The sequence below is a fragment of the Perognathus longimembris genome, chromosome 6 (genome assembly GCF_023159225.1).
Source record: "Perognathus longimembris pacificus isolate PPM17 chromosome 6, ASM2315922v1, whole genome shotgun sequence".
In the NCBI taxonomy this organism is placed as follows: domain Eukaryota; kingdom Metazoa; phylum Chordata; class Mammalia; order Rodentia; family Heteromyidae; genus Perognathus; species Perognathus longimembris.
Genome location: NC_063166.1, coordinates 18634711 through 18659535, shown reverse-complemented (window position 1 = coordinate 18659535; position 24825 = coordinate 18634711). Strand labels below are relative to the sequence as shown.

General features: G+C 39.9%; 3 protein-coding genes across 7 annotated transcripts in view; 1 reads left to right on the top strand and 2 right to left on the bottom strand.

The window, feature by feature from the left end:
• Positions 1-7264: 7264 nt before the first annotated feature.
• Positions 7265-16179, top strand: Gmnn (geminin DNA replication inhibitor). The gene is made up of 7 exons (XM_048348373.1): positions 7265-7409; positions 9282-9339; positions 12336-12413; positions 12986-13130; positions 13675-13757; positions 14041-14151; positions 15751-16179. Exons 2-7 carry the CDS (start codon positions 9289-9291, stop codon positions 15910-15912), a joined length of 630 nt encoding a protein of 209 aa, XP_048204330.1. The 5' UTR covers positions 7265-7409; positions 9282-9288; the 3' UTR covers positions 15913-16179.
• A 1550-nt stretch (positions 16180-17729) lies between these two features.
• On the bottom strand, positions 17730-20497 carry Armh2 (armadillo like helical domain containing 2). Its single transcript, XM_048347368.1, has 2 exons — positions 20085-20497; positions 17730-18300 (listed from the first exon to the last, which is right to left on the bottom strand). The coding sequence occupies exons 1-2, from the start codon at positions 20344-20346 to the stop codon at positions 17873-17875; spliced, it is 690 nt and encodes a 229-aa protein (XP_048203325.1). The 5' UTR covers positions 20347-20497; the 3' UTR covers positions 17730-17872.
• Positions 20498-22014: 1517 nt separating this feature from the next.
• Ripor2 (RHO family interacting cell polarization regulator 2) overlaps positions 22015-24825 on the bottom strand; it is a 177879-nt gene continuing 175068 nt past the window's right edge. For all 5 annotated transcript variants that reach the window (XM_048348366.1, XM_048348370.1, XM_048348365.1 and 2 more), the window contains one exon: positions 22015-22871. In XM_048348366.1, the coding sequence (XP_048204323.1) occupies positions 22771-22871 (101 nt within the window). In that variant the 3' untranslated portion in view covers positions 22015-22770. The remainder of the gene's footprint in view (positions 22872-24825) is intronic.

Sequence of the window (24825 nt, the reverse complement as noted above, 5' to 3'; positions counted from 1 at the left end):
TGCTCATTGTTAAAAGTGATTGTTAATCCTCACCCTAGGATGGTTGTTGTGAAGATTTAAACATATGAAGCATTCAGAATAATAGAAAATGCTCAGGAAATGTCTATTAAGTAAAAATACAAAAGTGCCTACAGTAGTAGGCTGTCATCTGTGGCAACAAGAATAGTAACTTACTTTATGAGTACAGATTATTATTGGGATCAAAATACACAAGTGACTAATAGCATTGGTTGCTATCCAGGGAGAAGGCCTGAGTGACCTGGAAACAAGTTGGAGGGAGATTTTTGGCAGTGGAGACTTTGATTCCATTTGAATTTTCAACTATATGATGGCTGAATCTGGGAAATGAGCTGGAGGTAGAATAGAGGGTTGCTTCTTGTTATTAATTTATTATTACCATAGTTATTATTTACATGTAAGTTTTTATTACATGTAAGTTGCTTTGATTAAAATACCAAACAAGCCAGGCACACATGGCTCATACTATAATCCTAGCCACTCAGGAGGCAGAGATCTGAGAATCATGATTTGAAGCCAGTCTTGACAGGAAAATGTGTGAGACTCATCTCCAATTAACCCTCAGAAAACCAGAAGTGGCACTCTGGCACTAGCCTTTGAGCAAAAGAGCTCGGGGACAGCCCCCAGGCCCTGAGTTCAAGGCCCACAACGACAGGAAAAAAAAAAAAGAAATTCCTCCAGTAGGAAAATCCCTGTGTCATCTATCCAGTGTTCCTAAATTTAGACACCATGCCTCATATCCCCATAGACCATGTGAGAACACCTCAAGATTATGGCCATCTGCAAGGCAAGGAGAGAGGCTTCCAGAAAAAAAGAAAAAAGAAAAAAACCTAAACAGTTTATACTTCAGATCTTAGACTGCTAGTACCCAGACCTATAAAGAAATCAATTTCTGTAATTTTAGCTTGCCTAGTCAGAAATAGTTTGGAACAGCAGCTGGAAAAAACCAACACAATAATTTTAAGAAAATGACCTTTTTGTGACCAGAGCATGAAGATGAGAGGGGGAACAGTGTGAAAAGATGCATGTAGACTGAAGTGCCAGCAAATGTGTTAAATAAATAGTAGCCTGTTGGTAAAGAGACTTGAGTTTAAGGGAGAATATTGTGCAGGGTTTTTTTTTTCTTTTGCACTGTTAGGAAGATGGTATAACCTTGGGGTGAAAGAATGAAAGAGAAAACAAGGAGCCAGAGAAATACTCAGTAAAGGGATGGCATGAAGGACAGAGGGCCATAAAAAGAGAACTGTTAGAAAACAGGATGGGAGCCAAGGAAGAGAAGAGAACATGTGAGGTAGGAGAAATCCTTTTTTTTTTTTTTATGCTGTAGAGAGGTCAAAAGAATGAGAAACCAGAAGAGAAGAATAGAGTTCACTAAAAAGAGGTCATTGTATTTCAAAGGTCTTTTGGAGAACAGTTTCAGTGTGGCTGTGGGGATGGAAACCAGATTGCCAAATATGCAGCAGGCGCGGGTATGGATAGACAGCTTATGCAACCCAGGGCACATGTTACTGCTCCTTTAAGACATTAGGTAGCCCCAGAGAGAACCAGCTTGGTGCGGGGCTGGAGGGTGATGATTCTTCTGAGATCTGTTGGGTAACTGAAACTACATGGAAGAGGAACTGAGGGTGCAGAGAAGTCTTTGTAGACAAGATGTCCTCTAAGGATTGTGTGGGCTGGTGGGAACACCATGGATGAATTCATTTTTGAAAGTAGACATGGGGGCTGCAGATGAAGCTCAGTAGTAGAGTGACTGCTCCATGTGTATAAAATACTGGGTTGATCCCTAGCATCATCACCAAAAAGGAAAAAAAAAGTAGAATGAAATTAGACTCATACTCCCAGGGAACCTGAAGGGAAGATCTTGAATATCTGTAGCAGCAACACAGAAAAGGAAGCTAGAGAACATAAGAATAACAAAGTATAGGGCTGGGAACATGGCTTAGTGATAGTGTGCTTGCTTAGCATGCACAAAGCCCTGGGTTCCATTCCTCAGTACCACATATACGGAAAAAGCCAGAAGTAGCACTGTGACTCAAGTGGCAAAATGCTAGCTTTGAGCAAAAGAAGCTCAGGGACAGTGCTCAGGCCCTGAGTTCAAGCACCATGACTGGCAAAAAAAAAAAAAAGAAAGTAGAGAAAGGCTTGGAGAAGAGTAGTTTCATTTGAGAAATTCTACAAGTCCCTAAGATATTAGTAAAAGATTCCATGCAATAGTAATTACCAACCACAAATGGAAGCTTATTCATCTAGTAGGAAAGAGAAGTACAGTCTGCAATCCTGTGACATTGAGTTGCTCCTTCCTGGATCATTTTTTTTTCTTACTGCATTGCCATTTTGTGTTCTAGAATTCTCTGCCAATAAATATAATCTGAAGCCAGGAAGATTCTCTGCTAGGAAGACTTTAAATACAAAATCAGCTATTCTTTATTCTAAGTGAAATATAAAACTGTCTACAAAGTCAAATAGTTAAAAGCTTTGGAGAGCAATACTCTGCTAAGTAACATTAATCGTGATTTCTTTATAGAAGCTTGAAGAAAGAAATGGCAGTTGGAAGTAGGGCTATGAGTCACACTTCAACTTCTTAGCTGGCATTCATTTAGTTGTGCAACAATGTCGTCAGAGCACAGGCTCCCTCCTTCTACTCTGTCAGTTCATGAAACTCAAGATGGCTACTTCATCTCCAAATATCAGAAAACAGAGTCTGGGTTAAAGTGTGGGTCTTCTTGGATTTTCTTTTAAAGAGGGGAGTTGGGAGGGGACTAATCCTCTGGGTCTTGCTGCAGTAGACAGACATTCCTTACATCTCATTGGCCATTTAACTAGCAACTCTTAGATTTGAGAAAGTATGATAGACATAGACTAGCTAAGACAGACATGTCCCTGGGAGCTGGGTAAATATTCTGGCAGAAGGATGGTCTGGCAACAAGGAAAAAAGAAAAAGGAAGGAATGGCTGTTAGGTATTCACCTGGCAAAGTGGATTTCACCTTAATAGGTGCATCATGGCCAAGCTCAGAGTCACACAAATGGCACGTTTTCTCTCATATGTGGAAGGTAGATCTAAAATACACCGGGACATGATAAGTTATACAAGACTCTAAGGATTCACATACAGTGAGACCAAAGAAGAATATTCTTAGGAGAGGAACACCAAGGTACAATAGCTATGTGCATCTATTCATATAAAATATTATTTATTGAACTCCAAGAAATAAAAACAAGGTTTTCTCTTCATTACTGTTTTTGTTTTCATTTTGTCTTGTTTGTTTATCTGTCTTTGGGATGGTAAGGGGCACACAAAAATGGAGAGACAAGGGGTAAACAAATGCAGCACATAGTGTCACTGGATACTATGTTGAAATGAACTATACAACTTGTGGGTGGGGATGGAAGGGAAAAATGGGAGAGAGCAGGGGAAGGGGTGACATTGTCCAAAAAGTATTCTTTACCTGACTTATGTAACTTTAACCTCTCTGTATATCACCTTTATAATAGCAGTTATATATGTGTGTATGTATGTATATGTATAAAATGAATAATAATTTGGCATCACATTTTGCATGTTTTATTAATTTTTCAACAATTTAACACCTCATCTGAATCTTGTGGTTGGATTTTAAGCTAGTGAATGGGATTGTTTTGCTAGGAGAATTTCCTAGTGGGAGGTCCCTAGGTAGAGTCCTCTGGGAAGGTTAAGCAAGCACTCTTTTTTTTTTTTTTCTGCTCCACTGGCATAAGTGGTTAGGCATTACAAGTTCCCACTTGGCAATAGATTGTGTTCCTCAAATTGGGTCTAAATTGTGTGCTGTCACTTAGTTTACCAGAGAGTACCAAGTGTCAGTGAAGAGAATCCACTCAAAATAAAACACAACCTGCTATAGTATCCTATGATCTTTTATACCTCCTTTTAGTACTTCAAAGGAGGGCTTGAGGTTACAGTCCTGTAGCAAGCAACACTTGCTTAGGTTTGCAGCCCAGCACCTGCCAATACCTTCCAGTGTTTCAGCTCAGTAGTAGGAAGTGCCTGCCAGTGTTGCACACATTCCCAGCCCTGTGAGACTCATTAATCCCCCCCCCCCAAAAAAAGCCAGAGTTATAGCCACGACACAATGGTAGAGTACAAGCCTCAAGCAAAAAAAATAAAAAATAAAAAAAAGGTCAAGGACAGAGCCCAAGCCCTTAGTTCAGGGCCCAATACCTGTAACAACAACAACAAAATGTACAACAAGCTTCAGAGTTCAGATCTGAAGCTGGGGAGTGACACCTGTACTTGGGTAGCAGGGACACCTGTGCCAGGCTAGCAATCTATTGTCTCTCAGCTCTCCAATTTATCTTTTCTGCCTGCTCTTGGAAAAAGGATCTGGAAGGGGGACTTCTAGGTTTTCCTTTGCTGCTTGCATTGAAGCTTTGGCAGTAGAGGGCACACCAGAGTCACGCCAGAAAGAGAAGGGTTTTACTTCCGGGAGGTGCTGTTGTGTAATGTTTGAGGCTTTACAGACCCCTAGCCAGAACCAGCAACTTCCTAGGCACCCTCCCTTGGGGGAAATTCTGTAGAGGAATGACTCTACTGAGGCCCTGCCCAGAGAACAGCTTTCTCTGGCACCCTGGCGGGTTGGATTTGGGCCAGGTTCCTGAGGGAAAATTTCCAGCAAGTTCTATGGGCACAGCATTGTACAGACTGAAGTGTGCCTCTATTCCAACAAGGACTGACTCTTAGCTGGGTAGTTGTTTTTCCTTGGATGCTGTATCTAGGTAAAGGACTGGCCATTCCTTGTATTACATTCTTTAGGATTTTTTAAAAAAGAATTCTGAAATATAACACTCAAGTACTTCTCTTCCTTCACCAGACCTGAGATCTAGACACTGCAGGTAAGGAAAAGACAGTGGTAGGGAAGTCGCTACCTTGGTGCTACGCATATGGAACACATTGGAAATCTTCCTTCTGGAACCTGCCATTGTATTTGGAGCTAAAAAGGAAGACATGGTAACTGGTACCAGCCTAGGATTCAGGTTGTCCTATTAACACTGTTCTTCACATAGCAGAGTTTAGCAGAAGTAAAATAGCATGCACGAAATATTTCATAAAAGACACAAATGTTAACATAGGACTGAACGTTAATTGGCTTGAAGGATACCTTTATTGACTTTTCCCAGGCTCTAGTCCACTTGAAGCTTGTCCTCTGTTTCCTCTCTGCTGTGTCATCTGAAACAAGTCACTTGATAGCTGACAAGGCAGCCTCTCTCTCACCTCCCAGCAGCTAGGCAACTCCATCTATTTTCCCCCAGGGACTCTGCTACAAAGCCTCAGCTTCTTTATCTTCCAAAATTTATATACAATAAAATTCCTGCTTTATGGGCTGGGAATGTGGCTTAGTGGTAGAGTGCTTGCCTAACATGCATGAAGCTCTGGGCTTGATTCCTCAGTACCACACAAACAGAAAAGGGGGGAAGTGGTGCTAGCCTTGAGCAAAAGAAGCTCAAGGACAGCTTACCCAGGCCCTAAGTTCAAGCCCCAAAGTGGCATAAAAAATAAATTCCTGGGCTGGGGATATGGCCTAGTGGCAAGAGTGCTTGCCTCGTATACATGAGGCCCTGGGTTCAATTCCCCAGCACCACATATACAGAAAATGGCCATAAGGGGCGCTGTGGCTCAAGCAGCAGAGTGCTAGCCTTGAGCAAAAAGAAGCCAGGGACAGTGCTCAGGCCCTGAGTCCAAGCCACAGGACTGGCCAAAAAAAATAAATAAATAAATAAATAAAAATTCCTGCTTTATGTATATATTGAATGAAATTTGTTGTCCTGTAATCACAAGTACAATGAAGAAAATTTTTAACAAGTATCAATTGATTCCAGGTCAGGATGAAAGAAAACTAGTGCATTTGTGTTCCTTTTAGCATTTAAGGGATATTAGGGTTAGAGTTAGTATGCTAGTTCAGATTAGGTAGAGCTAGGAAAGAGCATGTTTAGGGTAAAACTGAGTTTTCTACTAACAGTTAGATGTAAAGTACATGTGATATTTAAAAGAAATAGCGGTATATTTCTTACTGTTATTCATCAGGATCATTAGGGTTATGTTTCCTATTTGGTTTAGGGATAGGGTTTGGGTAGGAATAGTGTAACATACTTTGTTAAACTGCAACCTCTAAAGAAGTTGATTCCAGGTCAGGATGAAAGAAAACCAGTATGTTTGTGTTTCTTTTGGCATTCAAAGGTCATTAGGGTTAGGGCTAGGGTTAGTTTTCTAGTTTAGATTAGGGTTAGGAAAGGGTAAGCTTTAGGGTAAAACTGAGGTTTCTACTCACAATCAGAAGTATATGTGGTATTTAAAAAAGAAATGTCAGTATTTTCCTTACATTTCCTCTTCTGGATAATTTAGAGTTAGGTTTTTGATTTGATTTTAGGGATTAAGGTGAGAAATAAGGTAAGCTATTGGGCAGGTGCTAGACAGTGTGCATTTCAGTCCAAGCTTATTGAAGACCGAATTTGTTAAAGTTTAATGTAGTTATTAATAATGTTATCCTATTTCATCAAAGGTTAGACAGAATAGGGAAGCACTATTACTAATTGAAAGGAGAGTTTTATTCTCAGCGTCTAGGATACTGCCTTGTTTTATTTTTGTTTTGTTTGTTTTAACTCGGGGCTTGAACTCAGGACCTGGACACTGTCCCTTCCCTTTTTCTGCTCAAGCCTAGTACTCTACAAGTTAAGGTGTGCGTCCACTTCCAGCTTTTCCTGTGGTTAATTGGAGATGAGTCTTATGAACTTCCCAGCCCTGGCTGGCTTCGAACTGTGATCCTCAGATCTCAGTGTTCTGAGTAGCTAGCATTAGAGGTGTGAGCCACTGGGGGCTGCTTTTTACGTTTTAGGCTATCAGTGAATACTGTAAGATCATTTAAAATGAATTAAAGTCTTACCTCACCAGAAATACAAAAAAGCCAAAATAGAAATGCTTTTAAATACGAATCGTGCACTACTGGGCACAACATTTCGTCCTTCTCTTGTGTAAGTCAAATGGGGTCAGGACTTTGTCTATTTCTGCAGCCTAAAAGGAGGTTCAGAAAGCAGGACCGGAGGATTAGGTCAGAGGACACAGACCTAACAGCCGGCCCAACCTCTAGGTGTCCCGGGCCAGGGACCGAACGCGCTAACGCCGACTGCGCAGGCGCAAGGAGGGGGCGTGGTGGAAGTGGGCGGAGGTAAATCGCGGGAGTCCGGTGGCCCCGCCCCGTCAGTGCGTCACCAGGTCACGTGGTCACCTTGGAGCGGGCGGGTCGCTTTCGCCCTGGACGCGCTCCAGAAGCTGCGGAGGCCAACATAGGTCGCCCGAGAGTCCCGTACAAGGGGCCGCCGCCACAGCTACCTGCGTTCTCTCCGAAGCCGACCTTTCCACCCAGTAAGTAGAGAGGGTGACAGGAAGTGGGGTCTCCAGAATCTCCGGGTGTATGGGTCCTTCGTAGCCCGCTGTCCCTCCTGCCAGTCAGGAGCGGGACCCACGTTCCGACAGCCTCGGGGTAGGGGTGTCTGGCCGGAGTAAAGGCGAGGAGGCCTACGGAGCAGTTAGGAGCACTTGGGCGGAGAAGAGAACGAGACAGGATCGGGTCGGCGGGTCGGTTTTGGCGCGCTCTGGCGTTCGCGCTTCCCATTGGCTGGTTGTCGACGTCGCGAGGTGGGCGACGTCGCGTGGCGCACGCCGTCCCTTGGCGCCCGCTGCCCGTTAGTGGGCTGGGCGCTGCTCGGGTGGGGGACGTCCCGCGGGTCCGAGGGGCGCTCGGCACGGACTTCCGGGCGGTGGGGTTGAGGCGAAACCTCCAGATCCGCAGAGGTCTGCAAATTTACCTCCTCAGACCAGGTCACGTCTCCTATTATAATGATGGCAGGTCGGGCTTTATTTCTAGTGGTTAGAAGAACCAGAAGATAAAAAAAAGCAATGAGGCTGCACAGTTGCTGGCAGTGAGGTAAACGTGAAGGGTTAAACTTAAATCAGTGATACACATACATACACTTAAAAAAAAAGTCTTTACAGTATTTTCTCATCTTTCAGTTGCATTCTGATTAGTTACAGCTTTCCAAGAAATGTCGTTCCTGTCCCAATAATTTCATAGCGTAGGCCACGACCTGTACTTTGGAAACACTGCCAAGTCTCCTTTTTGTGGATTCTGGTGAAATAGAATAGAAAGTAACGGTACGCCACTTGTCAAGTTCTGCTTCTTAAGACTTTGTTGCATACGTGTGTACCTGTTTGTGTACACGCGCATGCATTTGGGCACTGTGCTAAAATGTGGGTCATAGTTTGAAAACACCTGCACAGAGTAAAAGCAAAACAATCAGAATGATTAGAGAGGGTCACTAGTGTTCACTTTTGAGTGTAGCTTGATTAACTTACTCTCCTTACCTTCTCCTACATACCTCCTTACCTTCTACCCCCTTATTAGTCCTTTCATGTTACTTTGGTGGTTAAACATTCCCTATAAAAATCAGTGCCTAAGCAGGATGTTGGTGGCTCACATCTGAGATCTCCAGCTACTCAGGAAACTGAGATCTGAGGATTGCTGTTGAAAGCCAACCTGGACAAAAAGTCAGTGAGATTTGACTTACCCCCTCCCCCCCCAAGCCAGAAGTGGAACTGTAGCTGAAGAGGTAGAGCACCAGCCTTGAGCACAAAAGCTCAGGGACCACACCCAGTGCCCTCAGTTCAGGCCCCATCACACACACAAAAAGTGCCTATTCTCAGCTGACTGAATACTATAAACACTGTTAGTGCCACTTCCAACTTTACAACGTTATGCAACTTTCCAACTATACAACTTTATAGTTCATTGAAACAACCAAGTTACGATGTTGTTTGTTTGTAGTGCTGAGGATTGAAACTAGGGTCTTGTATATACTAGCCTAGTGTTGTACCACTGAGCTACATTCTAGCTTTTTGAGACAGGGCTTTGAAATTGCTATTTAGTCCAGGCTATCCTCCAACTTGAAATCCTTCTGCCTCTGCCTCCCAAGTGCTAGGATTACTGTTATGTACATCCATTCCTGGAAGACTGCTGTTCTTTATAATGCATTGGAGTACATCCAAATAGCTGTACTTTTCCCTCTGGTGCCCAGTTCTCAGCTCCTTTTCTATTTAATCCAAGACACTATCTTGATACTGCTACTATATCGTAGTATCCGGTTTATGACTCTAAATACTGTAATTTAAAAAAAAATCTAGAGTCTACCTTTTGGTGCAAACCATGTTTTTTCTTACTAATCTTTTATGCTTCTCTAGCTGTATAATGAATCCCAATATGAAGCAGAAACAAGAGGAGATCGAGGAGAATGTAAAGGTATGTGATATAGTCCTGTTAATATGTTGTAGCAAGCATGTGGTTAAAAGTTTTTTCTTTTCTTTTCTTTTTCTTTTTCTTTTTTTTTGGCCAGTCCTGGGGCTTGGACTCAGGGCCTGAGCACTGTCCCTGGCTTCTTTTTGCTCAAGGCTAGCAATCTACCACTTGAGCCACAGCGCCACTTCTGGCCATTTTCTGTATATGTGGTGCTGGGGAATTGAACCCAGGGCCTCATGTATACGAGGCAAGCACTCTTGCCACTAGGCCATATCCCCAGCCCAAGTTTTTTATTTTCTTTAAAATAGTTTTTATTTTTAAGAGAGAGGTCCTTCCTGTGTTTCCAGGTTAGCCCTAAACCCCTGAAAGTATTTTTGACATATTTTAGGAAAATTTAACCTGGCTGTAATTTCTGTGAGCCTTAAATTAATTCTTTCCTTTTTTCCTCCCATGCTGTTGTAAATGGAATTGTTTCTCTAATTTTCATTCTCGGTTTGCTTATTGGTGTCATATCAAAACACAGCTAATTTTTAAATCTTGATTTGTGTCCAGTAATCTTACTAATTTTACTAGTTCTAATAGTTTTTAAAGTAGTTATTATAGGGTATTCCATAAACAGGATTGCTGCTTTGTTTTCACTTTTACATTTCATGAAATGATGGTACTAAAAATCCTTTGTGGGTGGGCATTTGTGATATACACCTATAATCCCATTACTTGGGAGGCCAGTGCAGCAGGATCATGAGTTCAAGACCAGCCTGGCAGCCTGGGCTATATAGTAAGATGAGACTCTGCCTCAAAAGAGCTAAAAAAAAAAAAAATAAAGACTGTCTAATGTTTACTAGCTACTCTAGATCATCTCAGATATAAAGGAACCTGTATTCTGTTTGAGAGAGGGTTATTAATTAAGATATCAAGATTCATTTGTAAACTAAGTGAAATTAGCATAGCTGGATCAGGTTTTATGGGTTCCTTGCCAATTATATATATGCATATATATATATTTGTAAGAATGTTTCTATATATTTTGGTAAGAGGAATTTCACAGAATATCAATTTGTTTTCTAAAAAAGATTAAGACACAGGGGCTGGGGATACGGCCTAGTGGTAAGAGAGCTTGCCTCCCATACATGAAGCCCTCGGTTCAATTCCCCAGCACCACATATACAGAAAATGGCCAGAAGTGGCGCTGTGGCTCAAGTGGCAGAGTGCTAGCCTTGAGCGGGAAGAAGCCAGGGACAGTGCTCAGGCCCTGAGTCCAAGGCCCAGGACTGGCAAAAAAAAAAAAAAAAAAAAAAAAAAAAGATTAAGACACAAAAATATGCAAATGAAACTAGAAGTCTATTCCAATGCATAATCTATATGCAGAAAATAATAGGGTAGCTAATATTGCCTTCCTTGTGCTGTATTATGTAAAGTTTAGATGTATAAAAGTTTAATCTTGGGATTGTTTTTAATGACTATCTTACCTGGATTTTTTTTTAAATTTTTATTGTCAAACTGATGTACAGAGAGGATACATTTTCATACATTAGGCATTGGATAAATTTCTTGTACTGTTTGTTACCTCCTGGATTTTTTTTTTTTTTGCTGTAACTAACATCAAGCATTTAAATAAATAAGCATCTCCTATACTAAGGCTCCAAAATTACATTTTCTTCAATTTGTCTGGAGACAAATCTATAAATTATATCTGGAATGTTGTTGTAATATTTGTTTTCACAGTAGTTGACATTTGTCCTTTAGTTGAATAGTAAGATAATAATCAGCAGTTAGAAACTTTACCGTGGGAAAGGTGAACTTTGTCATGTCAAGTATCATGTGGAATCAGTAACTTTCTCACGCTGGTATGGTATCATGTTCTTGCTAACCTTGTTTGAGTATTCACCATTGTTTGCTATCCCATGGTGGCAGTCAAACTAATGATTTTTTTGCAAAAATAGAGCTTTCAAATCAGGAAATATACAGAGGCTACTTACATATTATAAGGAAGGCAATATTTCTTCCAAAACAATAGCTTGGGCATTTTCAAATATTTTAATATGCCTTAACCACTGTCATTTTTAGCAATCTTCTAGTGAATAGGCTTGAAGCAAATCTGCTTCTACAGTCAGGTAATAATGGTTGAGGTGGGTTGGTTATCTGTTAAAAATGTGCTTGGTTTTATGTGCAGTATGTTCTTAAAAATATATTTCTTTTGTGACTACAAATCAATGTGTTTGGGGTATTCACTACTTACAGGTGGTCTGAGCTGAATCCTTTAGGAAGAAATACTTGGTTATAAATAAATAGACCCCACCCGGTTAACTTTTTATGAGATTATACCATAAATGTTTCCTTTTATAAAAGTAGAGTGTAAGTTTCTAGTTTGTGTGGAAAGTACTTTTTTAGGTTCTTTTGCTGGAGTTTTGACACATATAGTTGAGACAGTAAGAACATAGAAGTTGAAATTGTGTATTTTAATTAATTAATAAGCTGACAAAATGCTTATAGTACACATTGAAATGAGTGATTTGTGTCTAGTTTGGGTAATAAACATTCTTTAGAATTTCTTCAAATTCCATTGTACTCTTAGGATATAAATTTGTGAGTAGTTGATTAAACTAGTATCTTATTCAGATTAGCATTATAAAATTACATTGCAGGCCCGTTAGTGTTCTTTGTTGTTGTTTTTTTTTTTTTGGCCAGTCCTGGGCCTTGGTCTCAGGGCCTGAGCACTGTCCCTGGCTTCCTTTTGCTCAAGGCTAGCACTCTGCCACTTGAGCCACAGCGCCACTTCTGGCCGTTTTTTGTATATGTGGTGCTGGGGAATCGAACCCAGGGCCTCATGTACGAAGCAAGCTCTCTTGCCACTAGGCCATATCCCCAGCCCCCCGTTAGTGTTCTTACTGATTTTTCCCCCCCTAATTGCAGTACTACTGAGTCGAACTAAATAGAGATTTAGTAACTAAAAACCACAGAAGCTTAATAACCAGGTAATGAATTATCTTGACTTTTAGAATAGTCCCTTCCCAAGAAGAACACTGAAGATGATTCAGCCATCTGCAGCTGGACCTCTTGTTGGAAGAGAAAATGAGGTATTAGTTACAGGGCCCGGGAGGGGGGCGGGGGGAGGTTACAGGCAATACTGTCTCTACATTAAAAACATTCCCAAGATTCTTTTAATCTGAAACATTTTAAGGTGTTGAACTGTGGAAATAATATAACAATATATCTTTCCCAAAGAAGAGAGAGTTTGTATGTGTGTGTTTTCATTTTGGGGAGTTTTAATTTTTCAATTTTGGAAGTTCAGAACTGATAATGATACCTTTTATAGTACTAGAATGATGTAATAAAAGAGTAATGTTTGGCCTTTTGAGAATAGATAGTTGTTTTAACCCTATATATAAATGAAGAAATCATGGGTGAGCATATTGGGAATACTCTCTTTTCCTAGTACTGAATTTAAATGTGACATTTAAGCACAGTAAAAATAATTTCATCTGGGCTTTATACCAAATTGATTCCAAAATAGCTGTTCCAAATAACATTTCTAAACCATCACTACATTTATTGGGTATACTTTTGAAAAAATCTATTTTGATATATGACAATTACCTAGTTTTTGTTTTGTTCATTCAATCAAAGTAAATGAATGTTTCCATTACAGTTGCCTAAAGACTTATCTAAAAAGAAACACTGGAATGACCAGTTAACACCTAAGACTTCCAGCTTTAGAAATGATACAGTCCCAGAATCTGAAAATACAAATCTTGAAGGAGTCACTCAAGAAGCATATGACCTTATGATTAAAGGTATGAAAAAATAGCCAATTTTAAATTGTGTTATAATTAAATAACATAAATGTTATTTGTCAATACTATATGATTCCTTCCCCAGCCTCTTAGTTTCAGAATACTATGAGATACTGTACTTTCATGTATTTATGGGTTTGAATTCTGGGTCTTGGGCTTGCTAGACAGGCAGTATTACTGATGAGCCATAACTCCAGCCCTGATCTCTGCAGTTTTTTGTTTTTCCTTTGTGTCAGTGCTGGGACTTGAACTCAGAGCCTAAGAGCTGGTCCCTTAGTGTTTTCACTCAAGGCTAGTGCTGCTGGCTTCTTGCTAGTTATTTGGAGATAAGAGTCTGGAAGCTAGGCTTACAGGCATTAGTCACAGGTGCCTTGCCTTTGTTGTTGTTGTTGTTGTTGTTGTTGAGACAATCTTGCTGTGCCTGAGTTGGACTTGAATTATCATTTTTCCTGCCTCAGCCCCCTGAAATGCTGGGATTAAAGGCACGTATGCCATCATCCAGGGTTATAGTAATTTTTAAAGATTAATGTAAACTTTATTTCAGAAAACCCATCCTCTCAATATTGGAAGGAAGTGGCAGAAAAACGGAGGAAAGCTCTCCATGAAGCACTTAAGGAAAATGAGAAAGTATGTACTAAATATTAATTTTTGTATAATTTAAAGAAATTCTAGTATTGTACTTCTGCTGCATTAATAGGATAGTTAGACCAATAAACTAGCTTTGGTGTTAGACTAAGAAAGGTCTGACAAGAAGGGCAATTGTAACCAAATTACCGTACAAAATAAATCCTATTATGTTGATAGCTAACTTTATGCAACATGTGTCTGTCAATTATGCACTTGGAGGCATATAATTTGATTTAAAGCATAGCAAATCTATGAAATACTGAATTTTATTTGTATTTCATAGCTTCATAAAGAAATTGAACTAAAGGACAATGAAATTGCCCGCCTAAAAAAGGAAAATAAGGAATTGGCGGAAGTAGCAGAACACGTACAGTATATGGCAGAGGTAATAGAGGTAAGTCATCTCATCTTCACCTAATTCAGAAGCATTTGTTTTCCTATAAAACTGAAGCAGTACTGTGATCTAGTAGCTGTTTTCTCTGTAATCAGATTTTCTAGATTTGAGTCTTTGCTCTTGAATAGAGTTGGTTTCATTTTCCTTATCCAGAAAATGGGAGTGACAATGCCTACATTTGAAAAAGCTAAGGAAAATTATTATATTTTATAGTGTGTGACATAACTGTCATAAAGTTGTTCATTGGCACTCTAATTGAATTTGGCAATGTTATCTGACTTTTAAAAATTGGAAGTAGCTTATATGTAGCTAAAATTGGGCTGGGCACTGGCCAGTGGCTCATGCCTATAATCCTAGCTACACAGGAGGCTCAGATCTGAGGACCACAGTTCGAAGCTAGCCCAGCCAGAAATGTCCTCATGAGACTCTTATCTCCAATTAGTCATTCAGAAACAAAGTGGTGCTATGGCTCAAAGTGGTAGAGTTCTAGCATTAAGCAAAAGAGCTCAGGGACAGTGCCCAAGCCCTGAGTTCAAGCCCCACAACTGAAAGGAAAAAACACCCTACCAAACTTGGAAGTAGTTAATGTGTTTGTAAAAATTAGCCTGATGACTATGATTTTACCAGGATTGACTAAAACAGGCCTTAAAGCTTATGTTGGAAAAGAAAACTGATGGGAAGTTTTTAAATCAAAGCTTCTGTATTGAAACTACAGCCTATATTTTAAAGTTGTAACAGAACTGTTTTAAGTTTTAATCTAAAGTACTGTAGTAACTCTCCTAAGTGCCTAAGAAGTATTGTTCTGTGGCTGATGAAAATGTGAACACGAATCCAATGTATATCCTACAAAATTAAGGAGTAAAGGAAGGTAGTGGGTGGGAGAGGGATGAGTGAGAAGAATGTTGACAGGAGTGACATTGTTCAAGATGTATTCATAAATTGCTTTGTTAAATGGCAACACCTTTGTACAACTACTTAAAGATAATAATAATAGAGGTTGGAGGTATGGCTCAGTTGGTAGAGTACCAGCCAGTGAGCAAAGCGCCACGTATCAAATTTGAGTCCCAGTGTCATATATTAAAAAATAAATGAAAAAAATTAAGAACATTCATTTCTTCATTTCAGTTTTCTAGAGAAGGACCAGTTGTGCTTTGAAATCAGTTCTATACTTTAAAAAATTGCCAAATTATTAAGCATTGATTTGACTGGTATAATCTAGCATGATGGAGACTTTGATATAACTTACTGTTTAAAAGTGAATTTGAGGGCTGGGAATGTAGCCTTAGTGGTAGAGTGCTTGCTTAGCATGCTTGAAACTCTGGGTTCAATTCCTCACTACCACATGAACAGGAAAAGCCAGAAGTGGTGCTGTGGCTCAAGGGGTAGAGCTGCTAGCCTTAAACACAGAGAAGCACAGGGACAGAGCCCAGGCTGAGTTCAGTCAAGTCCCAGTACTGGCAAAAATAAATAAATAAAAGTGATTTTGAGAGGCAGGAGAAAAACAGTCCATTGCAGTATTGAGGGTCAGCTGTATCAGCATACTGATAATGGGGTTCAGTTTTAATAAATAATAAATGACTTTGGTTTATTCTTTAAAAGAGGCTGAGTAATGAACCTCTAGAGAGCTTTGAATCACCGGATAGTCAGGAGTTTGACTCTGAAGAGGAAACTGTTGAGGATTCTGAAGTGGAGAACTCAGAAGCTGGTACAGGTGTTGAAGAAACTGTATCTTCCTCTACGGATGCAAAGCCATGTATATGAAATTCATTAATATTTGACTCTTGATATGTACTGCCAAGGTTTTCTTCCGCTCTTGTTCTTTGTAACAGAGTATAGAACTACATAATGCAAATGCTACCATCAAATTTCCTCATTTGGATCCTGGGACACTACTACTGTATTAAAATACAAATAGTATGTATTTTTAATTGATGTTGTTTTATGTAAATAGCATTTTCCTTTTCTCAGTTGTCAGAAATGACTTGTTTATATGATTAAATAAACTTCATTTCCTTATTGCTTATTATACATATGTCTTGGAAGAATGAATACAAAGGGTCTTTATAGAAAATGTATATTTCTAGGCTGATACATTGCTTTTTTTTTTTTCCTCTTGTCTGCCTTGGAGTAAACAGGGAAAATGAACTGATCCTTGTACAGATTGAGAGTTGGTTGAGGGGTTTTTGTTTTGTTTTGTTTTTGCCAGTTCTGGGGCTTGAACTCAGGGCCTGAGCACTGTCCCTGGCTTCTTTCTGCCCAGCTCAAGGCTGAGGTTTTTTAACTCCCAAACCTGCTTGTACCTCAGGCTCACTGGAAGTACTATCACTTTTCAAACTTGTGCACAGGATTATAGGCATGGCCCCCCTGTGCTCAGCCATCTATTATGTCTAACAATTATGTAGTCAGGGCATCTTCAATAAATTTCTACTTTGTGAACTTAATATTTAAGTTTTAGCAAGGATTTTAGTATAACTGTAAAAGTAGGGAGAGAAATAAAGAGATAGATTTTCCTTGCATCCCATGTAGGAAATGGGAGTTCAAGATTCTGACCTTTTTTTTTTTTTTTTTTTGCCAGTCCTGGACCTTGGACTCCGGGCCTTGGCACTGTCCCTGAGCTGCTTTTTGCTCAAGGCTAACACTCCACCATTTAAGCCACAGTGCCACTTGTGTGGTACTGAGAAATCGAATCCAGGGCTTGTGCATGCTACACTAGCACTCTACCACTAAGCTATATTCCCAGCCCTCTGAACTTAATTTTTAAGTAGTACTTTTAAACTTTCAAAACTACATTGCTAAAGAAGAAGAATGTGGTATAATGAGATGAGAACACTGTCTAGGGTTTTTTTGTTTTGTTTTGTTTTTTGCTGGTCCTGGGGCTTGAACTTGGCCTAGGCGCTGTCCATGAACCTTTTTGTGCTCAAGGCTGTAGCACTCTACTACTTGAGCCACAGTACCACTTCAGGTTTTTTTGAGTAGTTTATTGGAGTTAAGAGTCTCATGGGGACTTTTCTATCAGAGCTCCTCAGATCTCACCTTCCCGAGTAGCTAGGATTACAGGTGTGAGCCACCAACGCTGGCTGCTTTTTCTTATTCCTGAGTTCGTGTATATTATACATAGAAGTTTCATCGTGACCTTCCCATACATAAGTGAGGAATCAGGGCTGGGAATATGGCATAGTGGAAAGAGCACTTGCCTAGCATAAGTGAGGAATCAGTAATGAAGTGCATGTACTTAATCTGCTTCAAATAGAGTTTTATGATTTGATGGTAGATAGGTGAGATAAACAGGATTTGATAGACTAACAGGCAAAAAATAGTATTCCAGCTCAACAGTTTTATATCTGTATTTCCCATTATATCTAATCTGCAGCCGTTTGCTTTATATAGTTTGGTTCCTGCTGTGTTGCCCAAGCTGGCTTTGAAATCATGATTCTCTTCCCTCAGTCTCCCAAGCCAGGATCACAAGCTTGACCTACTTCACTCTCTGAGGGTATTATACCCTTGAACAAGTTCAAAGGGCATAGATAGGAGGTCATCTTAAACAGCATTGCTTTTCAGAAGTTTTGTTATTGCAGCTCACTAATGGCATGAAAATGATAGAGCTCTTTTAACTCCAAAAGATGACACAGGAAAAAAAATACATTGATTGATTTTATTATTGTCTGTTTCCAGGGTAATACAGTGATAGGGAGAGCTGGGTCACATAAATGGATCTAAAGAATTAATTCCTGTGAAAACCAATTAGGAAATACAACACTTCTGCAAAATTCTCAGGCCATCCAGACCAATTCTCGGAAGCCAACATTTGTAAATGATATTTTAGATTAGCGCACTCTCTGAGCTCCTTCATGAGAGATAAGTTGTTACATGTCATGACAGAAAGGACATAACAAGTCCAAAATCGAACGTGGAGTTGGCTGTCTAGTTCGCTTTTGATAGTTGACTCAAATCTGGCTTCAAAAAAGGTAACAAGAATAGGAACAAACTGCAGGTGTTGGGCTCTTTTCTGGCTGACAGGGTCTAAGTAGCACCAGCTTGCTACACTCTGGAGCAACAGAATCTGTACATTTGGTGCAATGTCTTGGTTTTGCAACAAGGAAGCGACTTCTTTCATGTATTCAGCTGCAAATTTCCCAGCAGTTGGTCCTCCTGTAAAACAGGCATTTGCATTGCCAGAATGACTTGCTGTATCTAGTAGTAATATTTTGGAGTCTTCTATGTTTTCACATATTTTTAGATGTTGCTAGGCATTGAACCCATGGCCACCCTATATATATCCCCAGACTCTATGTTCCTCTTTTTGTCATATGTGATAGTTTGGATCCTCTGAATTTTCCTTTCCACATGCTGTAAAGACGAAACATATAAGTAAGGAGTAATGTGATAAGTGTGGGAAGGTTACTGCCTTAGGTTCCTTCCTGGTTCTTTTATTTATTTTTTACACTAGTACTAGGGCTTGAACTCCGGGCCTGGGTTCTGTCCCTTAAATTTTCTCATTCAAGGCTGGCACTCTGCCACTTGCGCCATAGCTATACTTCCAACCTTTTGGTGGTTAATTGCAGGTAAGAATCTCATGGACTTTTCCTACCCAGGCTAGCTTCAAACCTTGATCCTCAGATTTTTGCCTTCTGAGTAGCTAGGATTACAGGCATGAGCCACTGGCACTCCTGGTTCCCTTAACCAAGCATGGAGAAACAAATATTTCCAGGTGAAACCGGGCTACGTTCACTAAGGGCTTCCTCATGATACAGCAACAACAAAAAAACATGGCTACCAGAGCATTGAAACAAAGAAAAAAAGGAAAATGGCAAAGCCAGGAGCCAGGTTTTCATAACTTGTTTGTGGCTATTCTGTTCTCAGACGTTTCTCACTCCATTTCTTTCACAGATCTCAGACCAACATAACCTTCCAAGATTTTTCTTCTTTTGGCTACTGACTCAGCCTAGTCCTAGATTCTACTTTCACCATATATCTGAGCCTCATATCCTAGTTCAGTCTGGGACTACAGCAAGGTACTGGCCAAGAAGGCCCTGGGTAAAGAGTACTTGAAGAAGAATAGATGACTAATCACTTCAGTTTTGATCTTCCATGTGATTTTCTAACTTGTACCATCAGTCCCCTGTTCTTTATTTAGGCTGGGCACCAGTGGCTCATGCCTGTAATTCTAAGCAATTCAGGAGGCTGAGATATGAAGATCATGGTTCAAAGCTAGCCCTGGCTGATAAAATTCGGAGACACTTTTCTCCAGTGAACCAGAAAGCCAGAAGCAGAGGCATGGCTCATTGAAAGCATGTAACACTGAATTCAAGGCACTGAGATGTGGCAGTTTGAAGCTGGCCTGGCATAAGCCTTTGAAGTGCCATCTCCAGTTAACCAGAAAGAGAAAAAAGAAAAGCTGGGCTGGAAGGGTTGGTTGTTCAAATGGCAGAATACCAGCTGTTAGCAAAAAAGCTGAGTGGGAGTGGTGGTAAGGTCCTGAGTTCAAGCTCCAGTGCCCCAGTGCACACACAAGTAAAATAGCAGGTACACTTATTCTGCAGGGGAGTTATATCACTATGTTAGAATTATATCAACTCCAATTACAGACTCTGATTTTTACTTTAATAAAAGTGTTAACTTCTTTGAGCTATTATTTCCCTATCTTGCTTAGGCTAGCTTTGAACTCCTGGGCTCAAGCAGTCCTTCCACCGTGGCCTCCCAAATTGCTGGAACTGTGCCACTGTTCCTGTCAAATGAAAACTCTGATAGGCAAATATGTATAATAAAAATGAGGAACATTCTGATTAGAATTTATTTGATGGGTATATTTTTAAAATAATATCTCTAGTAGTTACAAATACAAGCTAGTAAATCAAAGGAAATGTTATTAGAGCCAATCAAGTTCAATATTTTAACACAAAGATTATGGAACAGCTATTTTAGCATAATGATACCTGTGAATGCCAATAGTCCAATTTTCTGAGCAGCTTTAGCTCTTTCTTTAATGGGTAGAGCATGATTCTTTAATATACCGCCAAGTACTTCAATTTTTTCTTTGTGAAAAATGCCATCAGCTGCAAAAACATATTCCTCCTCCTCCTTCCCAGTACATTTCTTAACAATGAAATTCCAGAAGTTTCGGCAGCGCTGATACAGCCCTCCAAAACAATTATTCATCTCAGTCCAAATTTGCCTGAAAGGCTGGTTCCTACTCATAGTGCAGAAAGGCCTGAATCTATGACAGGAGCTCACAATAGAGAATTCTGGAAGTGATTGCTTGGCAACACTAGAATGTAATAATACAAGCCCAGAGCAAACAGCATCGGCCTAAATTCCTAAACCTTATCTCAAACTTGCTTTCTGTAACACACACCAGACTCACTCCTGTCTCCACATGTTTGCCTATGTAGGGGATTTTATGTAGGGGATTTTTTGACTCCCAAAAAGTACTGAGCTGGTTTTTATTGTTTGTTTGTTTTTTTGTGGGGGGGGGCCTTTGGTACTCTTATCACTTGAGCCATACCTTCTTCTAGGTGGTACTTCCTTGTCCTCTTCCTCTTTTTATCAATTTAGTATATCTCCATTTATAGATGGAAGGATTTCAAGATAAACTCAGGTGGGGCATGTTGTGTAAGTAAACTCAAAAAGGACGTGTGTGAAAGATACATCAAACTGCATGAGACTAGTAATTAAAAATAATTTTTATTTTAACTTCATGATTGGAAGAATGATGAATACAAATGTCACAAAACTAAAAGCACCCTCAACCCAAAGCAAAATAAGGTACAAAAGATAATGAAATTAATTACTCATGCAATATTCAAAACAATGAAAAACCCAGAAACAAAACCATGTAATAATATCTGTGATTTGACTTTCTATAAAAAAGCACTCCAATCATTTAACCAACTGTTAACAACAATACTAACTATAGACTGTACAATGTTCCTTTAAAGTGAGGGATATATGCATATATATAATATTTATAAATTTACAAATCTGTACATTATAACTTCACAGTTGAAAGAACTATTTTTTTTTGCCAGATGCCTGGCAAACAATTTTCACTTTAAAATGAAATCAATCCTTTTTCAAAAGTCTTGCTAAAATGTAAATACTGAAAATAACATCTAAGAGATTTTATACAAACACATTGCATACACTTCATATTCCACAGTTTACACTTGTACATATTGTTTTTGATACCTTGGCATATCCCATCTTGAATATCTTTTAGAGGAAGAAATGTTACTTAGGAAGAGCTACTGAATGGTCTTTCAGTTTCTTGAATGGCTGTGCTACCCTGCTACCGAAGCAATAAATGGGAGCTGCTGATTTTACTATGGCCAGAGAATCTCAACTGCAGTAGGAAGGTTTCTCTGAGGCCAGTTTCCATCCCACAGAGCATCCTTCTCCTCCGTCTCCTGGCCATTTATACAGAAGCAAGAGACCACTTTTCCATGACCCTCCATCCCATTAAGAGTCCTCCAACTTCCATTTCTATTTCAAGACTATCACATGGCTTTTGGTTTTGATTTGTCTTAGCAGCAAAGTACCTATATAGTAAGAGTATCATAAAAAATGGCTTTTGTTAATTATTTTTTAAAAGTTTAAGCAAAAAGCTGGGCACTGGTGGCACACTCCTATAATCCTAGCTACTCAGGAGGCTGAGATCTGAGGATCATGGTTTAAAGCCAGCATGGGCAGGAAATCTGTGAGACTTATCTCCAGTGAACCACCAGAACATCAGAAGAGGCGCAATTGCTCAAAGTGGCAGAGCGCGAGCCTTGAGCACAAGAGCTTAGGGACAACACTCAGGCCTCAAGTTCAAGCCCTACCACTGACAAAAAAAAAAGTTTAAGCATAAGCTTTCAGTTTGTTTTGGGAGCTTGGCATGGTGGTAGACACCTGTAATTCCAGCACTCACAAGGCTGAGGATTGTCCATTTGAGGCCAGCCTGAGCTACATAGACTGTCTCAAAGATGTAGGTTCAATCTGAATAAGATAGTTTTTCATTACCTATTTTCCCCTTAAAAAAAAAACTACAATGTTAAGATGACTGGGGAACTTTTAAGGATAAGAGAAAAAAGTAGTGGAGCTTAAACAAGTAAAATATGCCCCCCCCCGCCCCCGCCCCCGCCAAACTACTCTCAACAATGGTTTATCTTGTTGGGTTTGACAGACAATATTTGAAGAAACTTTCTTTGTGCTTCGTAATTAAAGTGAAATTAGGTAGCTACAAGGGCACTCAACCCTGAAAACACAACCCAGAAGACCTGGCAAAGCATATGATATTCACTGAAATCTCACATGATGGTTTCAAGCTTAGAGTAGTACTTCCCCCCAAAAGTTCAAAGATGGCTATTTTCAAATTCCATTTGTATTCAGACAAAATAAGATTTAAGAACTGTCAGACAATAATCAACAGTGTAATCTACTTAATTATACATAGCCCTGTGCTAATGGCCAAAGAGAAAACAGGTACTGTGAAACTGGACTGAATTCTTTCTGTAAACCACATTTCCAGACCAACTCAGCAGAACACCTCAGGTGCTAGGTGCAGTCCAGCAAAACCACAACACCTTCAAAACAATAAGGGCCAGAAACTTGGACAGTGGTTTAGGTAGAGTTAACTTGTAATTAAAAGGCTGTGGCAACTTCAGTTCCATGTCGGACTCCAACTTTAACACAGTCTCGAGGAAATCTGTCTAACTGTTCATATGCCAGCCGCCCATCTTCTCCTGGAATACAGCATTACACACAAATACCACTTTAAACTTTTAAACATTGTTATTTATCATGCACAATAAATTTCTATCAATGGCTTAGGTGTGAATTGCTACTTTGGTGGTTTTTCTCTGTTTCTTTTGTCTTTTTTAGTAGTGGGGATCAAACCCAAGAGTTGTACTTGCAAGGTAAGCACTTGGCCACTGAGCTACACCTCAGCTGTTTGGTGGTTCTTCGTGGGCCTAGGAATCAAATCCAGGGCTTGGGTATGCGAGGCTAGCACCCTATCAGTGAGCTATATTCCCAAACTTGCCTTGCTATTTTAAGCAATTTTCTCTGTTTAAGAAAAGCCATCCTGTATTATTAGTTTTGGTGCCAGTACTGAGGCTTGAACTCAGGGCCTAGGTGCTGTTTTTTGGCTTTTTGCTCTAGTCTAGAGCTCTACCACTTGTCACAGCTCCACTTTTGGCTTTTTTTGTGTTTCAGTGGAGAAGTCTTATGGACTTTTCTGCCTGGGCCGGCTTGAGATCCTCAGATCTCAGCCTCTTGAGTAGCTCAGATTAGCTGGTAGCATGAGCCACCAGTACCCAGCCATCCTGTATTATGCTTAATTACATTATTGATGCTGAGACAATATTTATTACACCAAGAACCTCTGAGTGGATGTCCAGAGATCAAAAGAATGCCAAGCTAGATAACAAGTCCTACAGCCATCTGACACTGGTAATTTCTATTTCTAGATTACATTTAAAGTGCATTAGGGATACCAATATGGCTTATTCTTGACTTCACTGAACTGACCTTTGACATAAGCTTATTGTATGCATTATATATCTATATATTTAATCATTGGTAACTTCAAATGTAGGCCTTCACGCTTAAGCGAAGATGACTCTGCTTTATAAACATACAGTGAGGTAGATGTCTTCTGCAAGACAACAGCTAATTTTTATTTATCCAGAGCAATCTCATGGCCAGATAACATGTTCAAGATTTTTTTGTTCTTTTTTCTTTCTTCCTACTTTAAAAAAACTGAGAAAAATGAGGGTTAGGGATATAGCTCAGAGGAAAAGGACAGAGACATATGATAATATGCAAGCTTTCATTTAGTCTCAGAGAGACAAAACTGGAAAAAAGTTATGCCTAGTGTGTGTCTGTGTGTGTGCGCATGTGTGCACGCGCGCCTGTTCAGATACTTAAATTCAGGGTCTTGTGTTCTCATTTGGCTTTCATTTGAGCCATACCTCTACTTCCTAAAAGGGATTCTTTTTTTTTTTTTTTTTGGCCAGTCCTGGGGCTTGGACTCAGGGCCTGAGCACTGTTCCTGGCTTCTTCTTGCTCAAGGCTAGCACTCTGCCACTTGAGCCACAGCGCCACTTCTGGCCATTTTCTGTATATGTGGTGCTGGGGAATCGAACCCAGGGCCTCATGTATACGAGGCAAGCACTCTTGCCACTAGGCCATATCCCCAGCCCCCTAAAAGGGATTCTTGATATGCAAGTCTGGGGAGAGAGGTGTAATGGTTTTTATAATGGGATCTGGGAGAAAAAAAAAAAACTTCAAAAATTGAAAGTCTAGGGCTGGGAATATGGCCTAGTGGTAATACATGAAGCCCTGGGTTCAATTACTCAGCACCACATATATAGAAAAAGCTAGAAGTGGCACTGTGGCTCAAGTGGTAGAGTGCTAGCCTTGAGCAAAAAGAAGCCAGGGACAGTACTCATGCCCTGAGTTCAAGCCCCAGGACTGGCAAATAAACCAAACAATCAAAAACTGAAAGTGTGATGTAGGTTAAAAAAAAAAAATCAAAGTAAGTGATTTTTGTTAGTTGCCTCTGTATGCATTGGATTTTTGGAGGTAGTTTTCAAGTTCTGGTTGTTTTGGAGTAGAACTCCCTTTTTTTTTTTCTGGTTCTGGGGCTTGAACTCTAGGCCTAGGTTCTGTCTTTGAGTTTCTTTTGCTCAAGGT